The sequence below is a fragment of the Anabrus simplex genome, chromosome 2, assembly GCF_040414725.1.
Source record: "Anabrus simplex isolate iqAnaSimp1 chromosome 2, ASM4041472v1, whole genome shotgun sequence".
Classification (NCBI taxonomy): Eukaryota; Metazoa; Arthropoda; class Insecta; order Orthoptera; family Tettigoniidae; genus Anabrus; species Anabrus simplex.
Genome location: NC_090266.1, coordinates 79,605,592 through 79,625,835, shown reverse-complemented (window position 1 = coordinate 79,625,835; position 20,244 = coordinate 79,605,592). Strand labels below are relative to the sequence as shown.

The 20,244-nt window shown below is 39.6% G+C and overlaps 1 protein-coding gene across 2 annotated transcripts in view; it reads right to left on the bottom strand.

Annotated features, from left to right (window-relative positions):
* The window catches only part of LOC136864914 (proline-rich protein PRCC), a 161,281-nt gene that overhangs the window by 110,430 nt on the left and 30,607 nt on the right, over positions 1–20,244 (bottom strand). For both annotated transcript variants that reach the window (XM_067142327.2, XM_068226469.1), the window contains exon 2: positions 9,630–9,683. In XM_067142327.2, the coding sequence (XP_066998428.2) occupies positions 9,630–9,683 (54 nt within the window). The remainder of the gene's footprint in view (positions 1–9,629; positions 9,684–20,244) is intronic.

Genomic DNA, 20,244 nt, shown 5'->3' with positions numbered 1-20,244 from the left:
TGGAGTGAAAATGGGAAACCACGGAAAAGTATCTTCAGGGCTGCCGACAGTGGAGTTCGAACCGACTATCACTCGGATGCAAGCTCACAGCTGCGCGCCCCTAACCGCATGGCCAACTCGCCCGATAATAATGATAACAATAATAATCCTAAGGCCTCAGAAAGGCAAGTATATAAAATTCATCCTTCAAACTCTTGTCCAATTTCTATACTGTTACGTGCCAGCCCCATGGTAGCCCCTTTCGGTACCTCCAGGAATGGGCTAGTGATTCAGATGACCGGGGATTTCCCAGCCGGCTTGCGGGGTTGGGAGCGCCTTTCTATGTATTGTTCTCGTCGGCTGGCTTACCTGTGAGTTTCTTGGAGATTCAACGGGAATGTGCTGCCTCTAGCCACCTCGCGAAAATTGTGGTTCCCATCATGCAAGCTATAAAAAAGGGAGGCTAGCCACGGTCAGTCGGTTACAGTTGGGCTCCGTGGCATAGTTACAGTCAGTGTTGGTTCTGGACTCGGAGTAAGTGTTGGGCTCCGTGATGGAGTCGGTGTGAGACTCAGTGTGTTGGGGTTCGGTGGCTGGGGTGAAGGCGACAGAGGTGTTGGCTGTCACTAGTGTCCCACCGAGGTCTGAACAAGGAGCCGTAGCTGTGGAGTCGGAGAGACCAGTGAGTGGGTGGGTTGGAGAAGATGGAACGAAGACTGCACTGCGTATTCGAGTATTTCTGTGGACTGTCCGGCTCCATGGTTAAATAGTTAGCGTGCTGGCCTTTGGTCACAGGTGTCCCGGGTATGATTCCCGGCAGGGTTGGGAATTTGAACCACCATTGGTTAATTTCCCTGGCACGGGGGCTGGGTGTATGTGTTGTCTTCATCCGCAGGTTGCGTACGAACGTCAAATCAAAAAAAGATCTGCACCTGGCGAGCCGAACCCATCCCGTGATCTCCCAGAAACTAAAAGTCATATGCCATTTTTCCTTTTTTTTTTTTCCTGGACTGAGGCTCGGCGTGAGTCAGCGAGGGAAGCTGCTATCGTGAGGGTAAATGGACCTGCGTTAATGTTCAATGTTGTATCGTCCTGCTGTTCAATACTGCTGAGCCGATTGTTGTTGCTAGTTGCTTTACGTCGCACCGACACAGATAGGTCTTATGGCGACGATGGTGCAGGAAAGGGGTGGGAGTAGGAAGGAAGCAGCCATGACCTTAATTAAGGTGCAACCCCAGCATTTGCCTGGTGTGAAAATGGAGAAGCATGAAAATCATCTTCAGGGCTGCCGATAGTGGGATTCGAACCCACTAACTCCCGGGTGCAAGCTCACAGCTGCGCGCCCCTAACCGCATGGCCAACTCGCTCGGTAAATATATACACTGAATGGAAACCTACAACTTGTTTTCCAGTCAATGACCGGGTCAGGGATGGGATGAAAGAAGCCCCCAACTTGCAGCGAGGATAAGAATTGTACCGGCTGCCGAGGCCTGTCGCACTCCTCTGGGACAATGATTAATGACTGATAGATGAAATGAAATTATAGTGGAGAGAGTTGCTGGAATGAAAGATGACAAGGAAAACCGGAGTAACCACACAAAAATCTGTCCCGCCTCTGCTGTGTCCAGCACAAATCTCACATGGGTGACCGGGATTTGAACCATGGTATCCAGCGGTGAGAGGCCGGCGCGCTGCCACCTGAGCCACGGAAGCTATGTTAAATAATACTGCTGTGCCCTATTGTTAGTCAGTAAGAGACTAAGGTGTTATTTGACTGAGACACTAAACTGGACTGAACAAGTTACAACTACATGCCGTAAAGTTCAGAAATCCCTTTTTCTTCTAACACGCTACTCTACTATATTTCCAAAACATCTTAAAATACAACTGGTAAAATCCCTAATCTTACCTATAGACTGCTGCGACACTGTACTTATGGACAAGTCTCAAGACAGTAATAAGATGCTCAAACGGAGTAAAAATACCTGTACCAAATTTATATTTAAGCTGTAATATGATTCTCACATTTCACCTTATTGTAGGGAGTTGTCATGGCTTTGTGTGCAGAAGCGTCGCAATCCACATGCATGGTGTTCTAAACTCAGGTGTACCAAATTACCTTTCATCAAAGTTTAATTACATCTCTTACTATCATAACCATGCCTTTGCTGGCAGGACCTAGTGTTTACAGTGCACTATGTCTTCTGGTATGGGCTACAGCAATTTTGTTACTTTCATTGATCTGTCTCTGTCTTATCCTTGGCTTTGACAATATGAAAGTGACTGAGGTATGAGCGATGCTAGTAATGCCATTCCTTGTGCAGCCAGTCCCCGCTATGAATGGTGTGAAAACGTTGCTCATAGGGTCGGTTGGTGCATGCATTTCAGTGGGCTTGGCAGACTGATATGTAATAGCAACTTCTGGCTTGGTGAGGAAAGCAACGGGAAACTACCTCACTCCTCATTTCCCTAGTACGCCTCCTCAGTGATGCCTAGGCCATCTATGACAACTGATGGGATAGCTGTTGAGGAGCCAACCAACCTTAGGGCTGAAGACTGAACATACATACTATCATAACCACAATACCATGATCAGGCTCCACATTAACTGTACTTCTCAGTCACTCCATGGCTTACAACCGCTCCTCTGTAGTCACTGCTGCTAACATTCAAGATGACCGGGCGAGTTGGCCGTGCGCGTAGAGGCGTGCGGCTGTGAGCTTGCATCCGGGAGATAGTAGGTTCGAATCCCACTATCGGCAGCCCTGAAAATGGTTTTCCGTGGTTTCCCATTTTCACACCAGGCAAATGCTGGGGCTGTACCTTAATTAAGGCCACGGCCGCTTCCTTCCAACTCCTAGGCCTTTCCTATCCCATCGTCGCCATAAGACCTATCTGTGTCGGTGCGACGTAAAGCCCCTAGCAAAAAAAAAAAAATTCAAGATGTGTGTTCTCGCAGGAGATTTAATACGGATTGTCAAAATCACTTGCTGAATTCTTCTAGCTGACTTATACGGTGAATGACATGTGAGCATATTTTCATAAAAATTAGAAATGTATCTGCTAGTTATAGGTTCTTACTGTATTCCTTTCCCTTATTATTACTATTGCTAGTTTTATAATTACTATCATCTTTGTTTACATTGCAATGAACGCATTCTATAATTATTTCTATTATTACTGTCCCCATATTTGCTATTAGTACTACTATATAATTTTTAAAAAGATTTGTACCGGGTGAGTTGGCCGTGCGGTTAGGGGCGCGCAGCTGTGAGCTTGCATGCGGGAGATAGTGGGTTCGAACCCCACTGTCAGCAGCACTGACGATAGTTTTCCCATTTTCACACCAGGAAAATGCTGGGGCTGTACCTTAATTAAGGCCATGGCCGCTTCCTCCCCAATCCTATCCCATCGTCGCCAAAAGACCCATCTGTAGCAATGCGACGTAAAGCAACTAGCAAAAACAAAAAAAGATTCGTTGTAATTTTTTATTTATTACATTTCTGTTATTTACTGTTTTTAACGTTGTGTTTAAGTGTAAGAGACAGCCTTGAGCCCTAACCCTGCCATGAATAAAGACGAATTTCTCATTTACTTACATACATACATACATATTGACATATTCAATCTATTTTGTGATGGATACACGGCCCAGAATAAAAACGACATTATGCTAGCAACGCTAGACATAGTTGCTGATCAGTTTGCCATTACTGAAAATGTAACCTTCCCTGTAAGGAGACATAGGTATAAGTACCAACATAGTTGGGGATGTGTGGGATCTGGTAAATGCAGCATGGATGAAGTTTAAGGAAGCAGAGATTCTTATCAGTGGAATACTGTGTAGGAGGGATTCAGAGTGGAAAGTGATTGGGGATTTAAATGAGACTATGGAGTGGGTATGTGGGAAACTGGGAGTGAGATTTCTAGATCCTAATGGGTGGGTAGGAGACAGGGATCTGCGCTCAGATGGCCTTCACTTAAACTGCAGTGGTACATATAAGTTAGAAAACTTGTTTAGAAGGGTTATAGGCAGGTACATTCAGGGAAACGGGGTGGCCTAGGGAGCGGTGTTAAGCGAACAGGGAACTGGAAATCAAGTAGGGATGACATAAAAATGTTAGTGCTCAATTGTAGAAGCATTGTAAACAAAGGAATCGAATTAAGTAATTTAATAGATATATATACTTACCAGATATTGTAATAAGAGTTGAATCATGGCTGAGAAATTATATAATCGATGCACAAATATTCTCACGGAACTGAAGTGTGTATCGTAGAGATAGGATAGGAATGGTAGGAGAGGGAGTATTAATTCTGGTGAAAGAAGAATTTGTAAGCTACAAAAATGTTAAGGATGAAAAACATGAAATTCTGTGTGTAAGGCTCATCTCTAAAGATAATAGGCAACTTGATGTCTTTGGAGTGTACAGACCAGGAAAGGGTAGCGGTGACACTGATTCAGAATTATTTGATATATTTGTATCGCTATGTTGGAAACGATAAGGTAAGGAACGTGATTGTAGCGGGTGATCTCAATTGACCAAATGTCAATTGGGAAGGTAATGCGAACGACAGGAAGCATGAACAACAAATGGCAAACAAGTTAATACAGGAAGGGCGCCTGATTCAGAAAGTGATGGAACCATCTAGAGGGAAGAATATTTTGGATGTGGTGCTAATAAAACCAGATGAGCTCTATAGAGAAACCGAAGTAACAGATGGTATTAGTGATCACGAAGCTGTTTTGGTTGTAGTTAAAAATAAATGTGAAAGAAAGGAAGGTATTAAAATTCGGACTATTAGGCAGTACCATATGGCTGGTAAAACAGGCATGAGGGAGTTTAAAAAAAGTAAGTATGATTGGTGGAAAATGGTAAATAAAAATGTGAACAGACTCTGGGATGGGTTTAAAGCAATTGTTGAGGAATGTGAAAATAGGTTTGTACCTCTAAAGGTGCTAAAGAATGGTAAAGATCCACTATATTATAACAGAAGTAAAGAGACTAAGAAGGAGGTGCAGGTTGGAACGAAATAGTTAGAAATGGTTATGGAAGCAAGCAGAAATTGAAGGAACTTACTAGGAAATTGAATCTAGCAAAGAAGTCAGCTAAGGATAACATGATGGCAAGCATAATTGGTGGTCATACAAATTTTAGTGAAAAATGGAAGGGTATGTATAGGTTCAAAGAAGGACATTCCAGGAATCATTAATGAACAAGGGGAGTGTGTACGCGAGGATCTTCAAAAGGCAGAAGTATTCAGTCAGCAGTATGTAAAGATTGTTAGTTACAAGGATAATGTCCACATAGGGGATGTGAGTAATACTAAGTATTAAAATTTACCTATGATAACAATGACATTTACAGTAAGATACAAAAGTTGAAAAATAGAAAAGCAGCTGGAATTGATAAGATTTCTGGGGATATACTAAAGGCAATGGGTTGGGATATAGTACCATATCTGAAATACTTATTTGATTATTGTTTGGTTGAAGGAGCTATACCAAATGAATGAAGAGTTGCTACAGTAGCCCCTGTGTATAAACGAAGGGTGACAGACATAAAGCTGAAAATTACAGGCCAGTCAGTTTGACATGCATTGCATGTAAGATTTGGGAAAGCATTCTTTCTGATTATATTAGACATGTATGCGATATCAATAACTGGTTTGACAGAAGGCAGTTTGGGTTCACGAAAGGTTATTCCACTGAAGCTCAGCTTGTAGGATTTCAGCAAGACATAGCAGATATCCTGGATTCAGGAGGCCAAATGGACCGTATTGCGATTGACCTATCTAAGGCATTTGATAGGGTAGATCATGGGAGACTACTGGTGAAAATTAGTACTATTGGACTAGAAAAAAGAGTGACTGAATGGGTGACTATATTTCTAGAAAATAGAACTCAGAGAATCAGAGTAGGCGAAGCTTTATCTGACCCTGTAAAAATTAAGAGGGGAATTCCTCAAGGCAGTATTATTGGACCTTTATGTTTTCTTATATATATATCAATGATATGTGTAAAGAAGTGGAATCAGAGATAAGGCTGTTTGCAGATGATGTTATTTTGTACAGAGTAATAAATAAGTCACAAGATTGTGAGCAGCTGCAGGGTGACCTCAATAGTGTTGTGAGATGGACGGTGGGCAATGGTATGATTATAAACGGGATTAAAAGTCAGGTTGTGAGTTGTACAAGTAGGAAAAGTCCTCTCAGTTTTAATTACTGTGTTGATGGGGTGAAAGTTCCTTTTGGGGATCATTTTAAGTACCTAGGTGTTAATATAAGAAAAGACCTTCATTGGAGTAATCACATAAATATGATTGTCAATAATGGGTACTGATCTCTGCACATACTTATGAGGGTATTTAGGGGTTGTAGTAAGGATGTAAAGGAGAGGGCATATAAGTCTCTGGTGAGACCCCAACTACAGTATGGTTCCAGTGTATGGGACCCTCACCAGGATTACTTGATTCAAGAAATGGAAAAAATCCAAAGAAATGCAGCTCTATTTGTTCAGGGTGATTTCCGACAAAAGAGTAGCGTTACAAAAATGCTGCAAAGTTTGGGCTGGGAAGACTTGGGAGAAAGGAGACGAGCTGCTCGATTAATTGGTATGTAATACCAATATAATGGTCCGTTATTGGACATTATAAATTTTCCAGCTAACTCATTTTTGGTTGCCTGCGTTTCGCCCTCGTGTCCTAAGTTGGGCTCGTCAGTTGGGACTTAGCACACCTCCCAAGACGCAAGGCTAGTGCATACCGTGGAGGCCACTGCATAGGCTACTTGAAGCCACCAGCAGTGCCAATGCACTATGAGAGCTATGTCTCATTTTCAAAAATTGATGCTTGCCTGGCCATCAAATGATATAGATGTTGATTCCCATAGAGAACTTAAAATATTTGTCCTGAATGAGTAAATTTATAATACCAATATAATGGTCCGTTATTGGACATTATAAATTTTCCAGCTAACTCATTCTTGGTTGCCTGCGTTTCGCCCTCGGGTGCTAAGTTGGGCTCATCAGTTGGGACTTAACACACCTCCCAAGACGCAAGGCTAGTGTATACCGTGGAGGCCACTGCATAAGCTACTTGAAGTCACCACCAGTGCCAATGCACTATGACAGCTATGTCTCATTTCCAAAAATTGATGCCTGCCTGGCCATCAGATGATATAGATGTTGATTCCCATAGGAAACTTGAAATATTTGTCCTGAATGAGTAAATTTATAATACCAATATAATGGTCAGTTATTGGACACTATAAATTTTCCAACTCTTGGATCAAGTAATCCTGGTGAGGGTCCCATACACTGGAACCATGCTCTAGTTGGGGTCCTGCCAGAGACTTACATGCCCTCTCCTTTACATCCTTACGACAACCCCTAAATACCCTCAGAACCATGTGCAGATATTGGCACCCTTTATTTACAATCCCATTTATGCGATTACCTGAATGAAGATCTTTCCCTATATTAACATCAAGGTACTTATAGTGATCCCCATAAGTAGGGATGCCATTATGTCCTCGTTTTCCCGGACATGTCCTCTTTTTAACAGCACGAAAAGCGTCCAGTCAGATTTTTCAATAACTTGACAAATGTCCTCTTTTTGGGAATTAAGAAAAATATACTTAAACTTCATGCGGTGTTTAGTTATCAACTTGACCACTACATTTAAATAGGCAGCACTTCTTGTTTACAGCTACTGTTTGATTCCATTTTTTATCTAACTCAGCATTGTTTAGAGGTTGTCTCTGTGCATAAATTGTGTATAAATTAAGTTCTGAAAGTTTTATTAAGTATTACTTTGCCGTAAATACAAATTATTTTTGTATGCCAAGTCATAACGCAAACACAGAGCCGATATTTTCATTGCTTAATTCATAGTGGACCAAGGACGGAAACAGGTTCACAATTGAGGCTGTGAAAGGTGTAGTGTGTATGAAGTATGACTTCATCCAGTTTCACCACTATTTGTAGGAGAAAAAAATACTTTTCCAGAATATTCATCTTCAAAAAAGTACGAATAGCAAACGAAAAACGAACATTAATGACAAAGGTGATAGGCCAATGGTCTGTGATGAAAGCGAAGGCGATAAAAGCGATTAATCATAAGTTATTATCTTCATTTCTGTGTTGATGTTTAACCAATAATGTAGAGTTTGAGGGATGTTCCACCATTCAACACATTACAACAATTCATTCAATTATAAGAAGACCGGTTTCGACTCCATGGAGTCACATCAGTTCTTGGTGAAAATTAAATTAAGGGGAAACTGATAACAATCATCATAATGAAGAATCCATGCACCTACAGGTGGTTGCTTGGAAATACATCATTGAGTTGATAGATATTACCTAGAAACGTAACATACACTTGGCAAGGAGAACTTGGAGCTTAGAAAGTTCCCAGTTCTGGCTCTAACAGTCTTCTGTTCATAGAACACGGAACACTGGAATTACATGTACTGGATTGAAAATATATACAAAACGCAATAAGGACACTTATAATGGTGTGGAAAACTTGGCTCTCTAAGAGCATTCTTGGATTTGACAGTCCTGTTTCTGTCTGAAAAAGATTGGATGAAATTTACATTTTGCTTCATTGTGTGTATTTCATCCAATCTTTTTCAGACAGAAACAGGACTGTCAAATCCAAGAATGCTCTTAGAGAGCCAAGTTTTCCACACCATTATAAGTGTCCTTATTGCGTTTTGTATATATTTTCAATCCAGTACATGTAATTCCAGTGTTCCGTGTTCTATGAACACAAGACTGTTAGAGCCAGAACTGGGAACTTTCTAAGCTCCAAGTTCTCCTTGCCAAGTGTATGTTACATTTCTAGGTAATATCTATCAACTCAATGATGTATTTCCAAGCAACCACCTGTAGGTGCATGGATATTTCATTATGATGATTGTTATCAGTTTCCTCTTAATTTAATTTTCACCAAGAACTGATGACTCCATGGAGTCGTAACCGGTCTTCTTGTAATTCAATAAATTGTTGTAATGTGTTGAATGGTGGAACATCCCTCAAACTCTACATTATTAAAAGCAATTAAGGTGCAGTGATTCCATCAGGAGGCTGTGTCCTCCTTTTTTTCACGTTGGTGGTCCTCTTTTCTTAGGTTGGTGATATGGCATCCCTACTCATAAGGAACTTTCACCCCATCAACGCAGTAATTAAAAACTGAGTGGACATTTCCTACTAGTGAAACTCACAACCTGACTTTTAACCCGTTTATCAGCATACCATTGCCTGCTGTCCACCTCACAACATTGTCGAGGTATTTTTGCAGTTGTTCACAATCTTGTAACATTTATTACACTATACAGAATAACATCATCTGCAAAAAAATAGGAACACGGGACAAACACAAAAGGAGAAAAGGATCCAAATGGGATAATAATAATAATGTAGGTATAGGAAAGGAACAAACAAGTGTCAAATCAAGTGAGACAAAGAGAGAGGGGTGTAAGAAAGCAACACATATAATAGGACAAACACAATGGCAGTCAGTGTGGGAGGAGTAAAAAAATAGGACAGGAGGACTATCTCCATGTTTTACAATAACTATAAACTCCTAAGAGCCATCAAACTTCAACTATAAAAGGATGTATCTCATTTCCAAGGAACTTACCGGCATCACTTTTGGCTTCTTAGAGGGTACATCCTCGTTTTCTTCTGTCCCATACTGTAAGGAAAAACAAAACAAGAATGTAAATAATAGGAAAGAATGGTATAACAAGAGACATGGAGAGGATATTCATTCTTAAGAAACAACAGGATCACTACACATATCTACTAACTTACCCATGTTAAGTACATTCAGTGTTAGAGCACGTGAACTAAATATTACGATGTAGAGTAGAACCTCTGTTAACTGAAACAAAGGGTTTTGGATAATAATTAAAATATATTGTTCATAGTTAAGAAATGTATTTTCATTTTTTAGATTTAAGTAAATGAAGACAATACATACACAACACCTGTGGGGTCACGGGCGCAAACTGTGTCACACATGTTGATCTGGCCCTGTTTTACGGCCGGATGCCTTTCCTGACGCCAACCATATATGGAGGGATGTAATCACTATTGCGTATTTCTGTGATGGTTGATAGTGTAGTCTCAAACAATGTTCCTTCAATTCATTTTTACCAAAAATATTTATTGTCGGTGGTTTCAGTTAATCGGCTTTTCAGATAAAATTGTTCCAGATAACAGAGTTCTTACTGTATTAGTATCACTAAAAGTGACAGCAGTTTTTATTGTCATGCTATCTGGTGTGGGCCCCTAGTGAAATACGGTGGTAATTGTCAACGTTTTACTGGACATTAGAATTATTCTTCAATAATGTTCCAGTCCACCAAGTTACAAACCTTCATTCAATGTGAAATTGTATGTAATGTTTTCGTCCTCTAGGCTTGATCTGAATGACTAATTCAGAACATGCTTACCAGACAAGCAAAGTAACGGGAATACACAGAATGAAGTTTAGATTAGTATAACTAGAACTAGGGCATTAAGCAGGGGAGATTCATTATTTACGGGCAGCATATAACTCCAAACTTACCTGAAACTAACATTTGAAAGTAAACTACATAAGTCCAGAGGACAACGAAAACTGTCTCTAGTGAAGAAAATGTCAAAACCAAAAATTGTTTTGGTATATACTACAATAAACAACCTTTTCTGATGTGTAATGTGCCATACAACATAATAATTCTCTGGAAATCACCACCATTTATAATTGAACTGTTTGGACTAATGTTGCTTCTGAAATTATCAATGTATTACAAAAAATCATGTGTATAAATTCTTACCATATTTCTTAATTTGACAAACACATACATTAAAACATGAAAGGAGCATTCATCACACTTTAATGAATAATTCTTTTCTTTCTCTTACCTGCCAGTTCAATTTAGTATACTGTAATCACGAATTATATAATGAAATGTTTATCTTTTAACATTTGGTTGTAACATTACTAATACTGATTTTTTTTTTTTTTAAACAATTTGTTTTTTACGTCGCACCGACACAAGATAGGTGTCATGGCGACGATGGGATAGGAAAGGACTGGGAGTGGGAAGGAAGCAGCCGTGGCCTTAATTAAGGTACAGCCCCAGCATTTGCCTGATGTGAAAATGGGAAACCACGGAAAACCATATTCACGGCTGCCGACAGTGGGGTTCGAACCTGCTGTCTCCCGGATGCAAGCTCACAGCTGCACGCCCCTAACCGCATGGCCAACTCGCCCGGTACTAGTACTGATAATATTGAGAATAAATACAGTAATATCAACTGAATCACCAATCACACAGACACAGAACATTGGTCTGTCAATTTTCAATCAGAACTCAAAAGTACACTTTATATTCTTCAGGCACATACTGAAGAATTTTATTAATATCAGCAGCTTTTGTATCATTAATGGGTGGATTCTCATAGGTTGAAAGTGAGCTGGACAACACTGTTTATGAATTCTAATGCACAACTGTTCCAGGGAAGTTGCTTTTGTATTGAAAATTCCTTAAAGTTGATATCTGAACCTGAGACCGTAGGCTTCGTGAAAGACTGAAGCTTTCAGTAGAGTTCACAATCTTCTTGCAGACGTGAGGTCACCGGTCTTTGAAGTTTATGTCATCCATTGTAACCACGTGATTCATTCTGTTACTTGTCTGACTGATTAGTTTGCACACTTGTTTTGGATGGTAAATGCTGTCATTCTTTGTTAACAGTCTCTTTACTATACCAAAATTGCAGTCATTTGGTAGAAATGAATGTCCCCCTATTACGGAAAAAAATGTTGGATAGTTTTAAAACGTTTGGTTTCTGTAACGGCCCGCAAAATATGCACAATCGTGTGATTTCTGTTTTGCCCCCTTCCCCAGCAACTATCAGAAAATAAATGGAGTTCAGTATTTCCCTTCAAGAGATTGTGATGGATGTGTGTAATGAAGAATGCTACCTCATAGGCCCTTTTTGCCCCTTGATATTCAGTGTACATGTAGAAGTGACCACTTCCTGTCTCTAAGTTGTGAATTTCAAATACATTCCGTCGCAATTGACGTGAGTAGAATAACTTTTTTTTTCTATTTGCCCTACGCCGCACCGACACAGATATGTCTTATGGCGACGATGGGATAGGAAAGGCCTGGGAATTGGAAGGAAGCGGCCATGGCCTTAATTAAGGTACAGCCCCGGCATTTGCCTGGTGTGAAAATGGGAAACCACGGAAAACCATCTTCAGGGCTGCCGACAGTGGGGCTCGAACACAGTATCTCCCAATTACTGGATACTGGCCGCACTTAAGCGACTGCAGCTATCGAGCTCGGTAGAAATAACTCTTGCACTGGGATATAATTGGTAGACTAATATTCTGCGTGTAACTGAAAGTTAGCACTGCGAGGTCATCCCTTTCTTTAAACAAAGTTTCCAACATTTTTAGTGCACTGTAGAACTCTTTTGCTCTTCTCTTGTGCACAGCTAATTTAGCCTCAGCCACTCCTTTTTGCCACATTATTAAGAAACGGTGATTTAAGCTTCAGCTCAAGAACCTCACAGATGCCACCCAAATTTTAAGTCATAGTGTTCTTTATAATACCTTGCATGGTACTGATAATTCCCCTTAACTTCTGGGTGTTTCACTTTGAAAAGATGAAAAATAGTTTTCACTGATAGCCTTGCATCTAAATAACATTTTTCTTTGCCAGAATAGGCACATTGTTATGTAGGGAATAACATTTCTCTTTGCCAGAATAGAGACACTGTTATGTAGGGAATCATTTAAAATGCTTATGAATAAGCATTTTAACAGCAGCAATCTTGGGATTTACTGTAACGTTTTTACCTCATTCGTCAGCTGGAGATCTTCCAAGGAGGATTACAGCAAATTCATTTATCACTATTTAGACCATGTAAACTGATGAAGCCTTTCAGGCCGGGCTGAGTGGCTCTGACAGTTGAGGGGCTGATCTGACCCCAACCTGACAGATTAGATCCTGGCTGTCTGGTGGTATTTGAAGGTGCTCAAATACGTCAGCCTCATTTCAGTAGATTTATTGGCACGTAAAAGAACTCCTGCGAGAGTAAAATCTGGTACCTCAGCGTCTCCGAAAATCGTAAAAGTACTTAGAAGGATAATATAGATGTTGATTCCCATAGGGAATCATCTGATAGCCAAGCAGGCATCAATTTTTGTTAAGAGACAAAGTCTCATAGTGCATTGGCACTGCCAGTGGCTCCAAGTAGCCTGCGCAGTGGCCTCCACGGTATGCACTAGCCAGCGTCTTGTTAGGTGTGCTAGGTAACAATGACGAGCCCAACCTAGCACACGAGGGCAAAACGCTGGCAACCAGGAATGAGTTAGCTGGAAAATTTATAATGTCCGATAATGGACCATTTATAATGGTATTATTAGAGGGATGTAAAGCAAATAACATTATTATTAAGCCCTTCTGACATACTTCCTTCTTTGATTCATTTATGAGAACATGTTAATTGAAGCTACGGCTGTGCTTCACTGAACTGTTTTCTCTACTAGGACAATTCCCCTGCACACGCTGACATTCTATTAATCCTTTCATGTAAGATCTTGTTCATCTTTCGTTTGGAGTGTTTTAAATCTGTTTAATATTAGTGTTTTTGCAACTCATCTATGTCACTAAAACACACCTTCCTACAGCCAGTTTTTTGTTCTGGAACTATTTTACCACCCTTCTTTATATATTCTTTGCCCTGCATACGAGAACATTTAATTATTTCACTTTTATACGCAGCCTAATTTTTAACACCTGTGCCTTTTTTTTCTCATTTTCACCATCCATAATTATGTAGAACACATTAACACAATCAGCATTAGTAATAAATTAAGCTGTATTTGAGCACGGAAGAGTAAACAGCTGCCAGTAACAGTTGCACTTAAGCACAGCATTGGAAAAAGCTGTATCAACATTCTAAAAGTTAATGCAAATTTCAGGATACTATATGTCAACAGGAAAGCATTGGACTACCGTGGTTTCTATGCCGAATTGAGTGGTTGGCCTCATAGAAACATATTATAAAATATTCTCAATTTATGAAAAAAGTGGACTTCTGTTGTTTCTAAAATTAGTGATTAATTTGAAAAAACTTCACAATAACTTCACTACTGATAGCCATAATTTTTCAAGTCTCCCGTATTTAAAAAAGAAATCTTCCCATACACATTTTCTGTGTTTTTCAAAATATATGCAGAACAGCTGACCTATAACATATGAATTAAACTTGTTATCTGGATGATAATCACCTGCAAATTCCACATTTCAGATCCCTTCTGACTAAATTTCAATGTTTGAGTGTTGTGTTTGGGTGCTTCCCGTTCCAATCAGACATTTCTGGGAGTAGCTTTCTATGCTCTTGCATATGGCTCTAACACTGGTAATTAATCTAAAAACATCATGGGTAAAGGAACAAGTAAAAGTGACGAGCAACAGAAGAAAGGAAAAAGAAATGCGTGTGTCAGATGTTGCTAACCTTATTTCAGAAGTGTAAATCGAATGGAGTTTGCATGCCCAACGTTGAGAAACTTTTGTGTCTTATTATGAGCATTCCTGGCTCAAATGTTCATACTGAAAGACTGCTTCCCAATACATGAACCTCAAATGAACAGAAGCAAGAAATAAGAGTCCTGAAGTTGTCATCAATATCAGGTATTCTTGTTACCCCATTGAGCCCTGCATATGTTTTGGTTTGAAACTGCATTCGGCTTGGATTATTTTGAAGGAAATACAGTGATGCTTCACAAGATGAGAAATGTCGTGTATAATATACATGAATGCAACATATTATGAAGTAACATATTTATGCGTGTATAGGCCCCACTTTTCATACTAGAATTTCAGGTCTTCCCAAAAAGCGTAAGATATATGTAGACATGGTAGGCACCGATAATTATACCCCACTCAGCCACACTGAGCTCCTGTCATAAGTCCATTTTGACTGCTGTAGCTATTAAACATTTCTACCAAGCACTCACGGTCTTAAATATGCTAACGGCACGCTTTAATGGTGTGCAGGATAGTCTACTTTCCTTTCAGAGGTGGACCGGTCATTAATGGTAATAAAGTATATATAACGTGACTCCAAGGTATCTATAGGGTGGTATTCTCTCCTAAAAAAAAAAAAAAAAAAAAAAAAAAAAAAAAAAAAAAATCTTAATTATAATGTTGCAGATCATTAAAATTGTCTTGTCCTGTGTTCCTAAGCTTTAATCAGCAGTATTTATCTTTGTCTTATGTTTCTTCCCTTTTCTTGTGTACTTATCGGGGTTTCTTTTTATCTTACGCCTCCCACATCAAGACTGAGGATCTATCAAGATGGCCGCTCAACGAGTGTTAAAGCCCACCCTCCCAATGAAGCAGGGAAGCAAAAACAAACTCGTCGGGGACTGAGAAGAGATGGATGTAGAACAACTGGGACTGATAAAGAGATGTCATATGTAGGCTACACCATCCTACACATAACCTAACTCTTGTAAAACCTTCAAAATATGTATTGTATACTTATATAACCTCAAATACGAATTGTGAATACGTCTAACCTCAAAATCTGTGTACTAAAAAACTGTAGAAAACTCTGTAATATTCATATATTGGGTGTAATCCACTATCATTCAGATACATATGGAGGTTTCTGGAATCTTACTGTAATAATTTATTATCTAGATACATACAGAAACATCAGGAATGTTACAGACTTTTCCATATGTGTTTATAAACCGTAATCGAACATTCGAGTTTGATCTACTCCATTCGAGTGGCTGGTCGAACGATTGTCCTATGTTTGGATGTGTTCCAGAATGTTGCAAAAACATTTCCAGAAGTTGATATTTCTAGACTGTTTGTCGAACAGTATATATATTAAGCGTACAGGCCGAGAAGTAAGACGGTGGGAGTTAATGAGTCAGAGAGAGAGAGACAGTGCAGTAATAGAATATAGAGTGTGGGTTAGAGTGAGTTGATATCTGTATTTGTCAGAATCGACTTGAATGAGAGGGTAATCGCCCTGCCTTGTGATGGTGAAGTGAATAATCAGTGTGTGGACTTGTTGACATCTGTACTTAACAGAATCGATTACTAAATATTTTCAGTTTGTTCCCCTTAATAGTGTAGTGTTGTGTACAATTGTGTATAACTGTGTGTTGTTAAGGAATAGACGTAGCAGCAATAAAGTGGTTTAATGCAAGGAAGTGAATGTATCATGTGATATTTATTTACTTGTTCTTTTTCTACCACTTTTCCCACACCTAAGGGGTTGTAGGAGCAAACTGTGTTTTACGGCCGGATGCCCTTCCTGACGCTAACCATATATGGAGGTATATAATCACTATTGCATGTTCCTGTGATGGTTGGTAGTGTAGTGTGTTGTCTGAATATGAAGAGAAAAGTGTTGGGACAAACACAAACACCCAGTCCCTGGGCTAGAAGAATAAATCAGAGGTGATTCAAATTCCCGACCCGGCCGGGAATCGAACCCGAGACCCTCTGAACCGAAGGCCTCAACACTGACCATTCAGCCAGAGAGTCAGGTGTGTGACATTTATTTACAACAAAATAAAATTTCATTAAGAACGATAGAGAGAGCCTATCTGTTTGAAGACAACAGTGTATGAAGATGTGGAGAATGCCCTTGAAGATTTTAATTGAAACAGTTACTGTATGCCAATTTTTAATTACTGTGATATAGTTTACATCGACTGCACTGATATATCACTACAGAAGTTACAGCGCATGCAAAATGCATGTGTGTGGTTCATCTGCAACCTTAAATTCACAGACCATGCGACATCATCCTACACCAAACTCGGCTGGCTCCATCTACAAGACAGACATAATCTTCACTGTCTAACCTCACTGCAACAAACTTTAAATGTCAATTTCCACCTTATCTTAAAGAACGTTTCTGTAATTTCTCATTACACCACAAACAAAACATAAGAGCACAGAACATACCTTTACCATACCCAGTCACAAATCCTCAGCATATGGCAATTCCTTCGCAGTTACAGCAATCTGTGAAGGAAACAACCTGCCTCAAGACATCAGAGGGATGAAATGAAATGGCGTATGGCTTTTAGTGCCGGGAGTATCTGAGGACATGTTTGGCTCGCCAGGTGCAGGTCTTTTGATTTGACACCCGTAGGTGACCTGCGCATCGTGATGAGGATGAAATGATGAAGACGACACATACACCCAGCCCCCGTGCCAGCGAAATAAACCACTGATGGTTAAAATTCCTGACCCTGCTGGGAATCGAACCCGGGACCCCTCTGACCAAAAGCCAGCACGCTAACCCTTTAGCCATGGAGCCGGACTACATCAGAGGGATTCAGTGTAATAGAAATTTAAAAGTGCATGTGCAAAATATCTGATGGAAAGATGCAAATAGCAAGGCAGCAAGACAATCACTTTTCTACTTCATCCTCTTTTCTTTTAAATCCTCTTCCTCCTGTCTACTTTATCCTTCCCCTGTACCTTTCTCAATTTGGATGGAAACTCACAGGACAAGAGTTACTTTTCTCAAATAATTCTATTTTGTTTAGTAATTCTCTTTTTGTTTTTACAACTATATTGTTTATGTATATCTTAAAAACTGTACTAATTTTCTGTATTATTGTGCTCTTTCCTGTTGACATCTGTAATTTTAATGTACAAGTAGTTACTGTTAGCTATAGTTCGATAGTTCTACATGATTAATGATAGGTTACTTTTTAATAATATGTAATTAGTTATCAACCTAATTTTGATACTGCTTAAGTGTAAGACAGGCACAGCTGTCCGTAACTTTCCCAGGATAAATAAATTATCTAACAATCTTTGTATCTACCTACCTAATAATAATTGTTTAATGTCTGATGTAAATGCTAATCAATCATATTTATAGACACTGGGGGTATCACAATTTATTATTATTACACCCATACTTACATCTTCATTATAGATCGTTATGCCTTTCAGCGTTCAGTCTGCAAGCCTCTGTTAATTTAATAGACACTGCCACAATCCTCTATCTGTACCTAGTCCTGTGGCATCGTTTACTTCTATATCTCTGAACCTTAAGTAGTTACAAACTGAGTCTAACCAATGTCCACCTACTTCTCTTAACCTCAGTAACAGAGTCCACTATTCTACCAGGCAACATACTGTATACCCCTCCACTCACTTCACATGAACACATCACCAAAGCTGGTTTATGTGTATGGCTTCATCCATCGAGTTTGTTCCCAACTTAGCCTTTATCTCCTCATTCCGTGTACCCTCCTGCCATTGTTCCCATCTGATTGTACCAGCAATCATTCTCTCTACTTTCACGTCTGTTACTTTAAGAAATCCTGAGTCCACCCACCTTTCACTGTCATAAAGTAAAGTTGGTCTGAAAACAGATTGATGAATAGATAATTTTGTCCGGGAGCTGACTTCCTTCTTACAGAATACTGTTGATCGCAACTGCCAAGCTCACTGCATTAGCTTTACTGCAACTTTATTCAAACTCACTCACTATAGAACAATCTTGGGAGAACACACATCCCAAATACTTGATTATTGTTTACCTGTTCCAGCTTTGTATACCCAATCTGATATTCAATTCTCTTGGATTTCTTACTTACTGAGATCAATTTAGAACTGGAAAGGCTAATTTTCATACCATACTCATGGAACTTATTTTCAAGTTCCAAGATATTAGACTGCAGGCTTTAGGCACAATCTGCCATTAATAACAAGTCATCAGCATAGGCCACACTGCTTATTACATTTGCACATAACTGAATCCCTCCTTGCCACTTTATACCTTTCAGCAAAGGTCCATGTAAACTGTAAAGTAAGGTGAAAGATTACAGCCTGCCTAACCCCTATTAAGTGCCCTGAACCAAGAACTCGTTCTACCGTCAATTCTCACTGCAGCCCAACTGTCAACATAAATGCCTTCGATTGATTTTAATAATCAACCCTTAATCCCATAGTCCCTCCTGCGGTACTCTGTCCTATGCTTTGTCTAGATCTACAAAACATACACAGAACTGTCTATTCCCCTTGTAGCATTTTTCAATTACCTGGCGCATACTGAATATCTGATCCTGACAGACTGTCTGTGCTCTGAAACCACACTGGTTTTCATTCAACTATCTCTCAATCACGGATTGCACCCTCCCTTCGAAGATGCCAATGAACTCTTTGCCTGGTATACTGATCAATGAGGTACCACAATTGCTGTTGCAATCCTTCCTGTTCCCTTGTTTACAGATAGGTGCAATTACTGCTTTTGTCCAATCAGAAGGTATCTTACTAACTCACCAAGCTAAACTTATTACTCTGCGGAGCCATTTCATCCCTGCCTTCCCACCATATTTCATCATTTCAGGTCTAATTTCATCTATTCCTGCTGCTTTACGACAATGGAGTTTATTTACCATTCTCTCCACTTGCTCATGTGTAATTTCGCCAACAATGTCCTTCTCCCCATGAGCTTGGTTGTTTGTGACGTCACCAGGAAGATTTCCTTTTTACGGTAAGATGATTTTCAAAATATTCCATCCACCTGTCCAGTGATTCCCTAGAATCTATTATGAGTTCACTCGAATTACATTGAACACTATTCATTTCCTTTTTCCCCTTTATTCTTTATTACTGTCCAGAAAGGTTTCCCTGCTGCTTGACCTAGCCTTTCCAGGTTATTACCAAAATCTTCCCAAGGCTTTTTTTGATTCAACAACTACTGTATTTGTTTCGCTCTGTTTCTTTCATCTACAAACAATTCCCTGTCTGTATCAGTCCTTATTTGGAGCTATTTTTAATACGCCTATTTTTTATGTTTACAAGCTGCTCTCACTTCATCAATCCACCAGGATGTTCACTTTTTGCCATCTGTATTTTATAATTGTTAGGCTCTTCAGTCTGCCGTAACTAACTTTGGGTAAATAAATTTATAAACTACCTGAAAGAGAAAACATATGGTAACAGTGTTACACCTGAAACAACTTAATTAAACTGAAAAGAGATGCCTTCAGATATTACAAATTTTCCCATCTTTACACAGCTGTTCCTAGACACTCCCTTGCTGCTTCTACTACAGCATCCCTGCATGCCACCCATCATCTTTCTATATCCTGAACCTGCTTACTGTCCACTGTTTGGAACATTTCACTAACCATATCCATGGGCTTGTGTCAAATTTCCTAGTCCTGGAGATTTTCTGTCTGTCTGTTGGGTCAT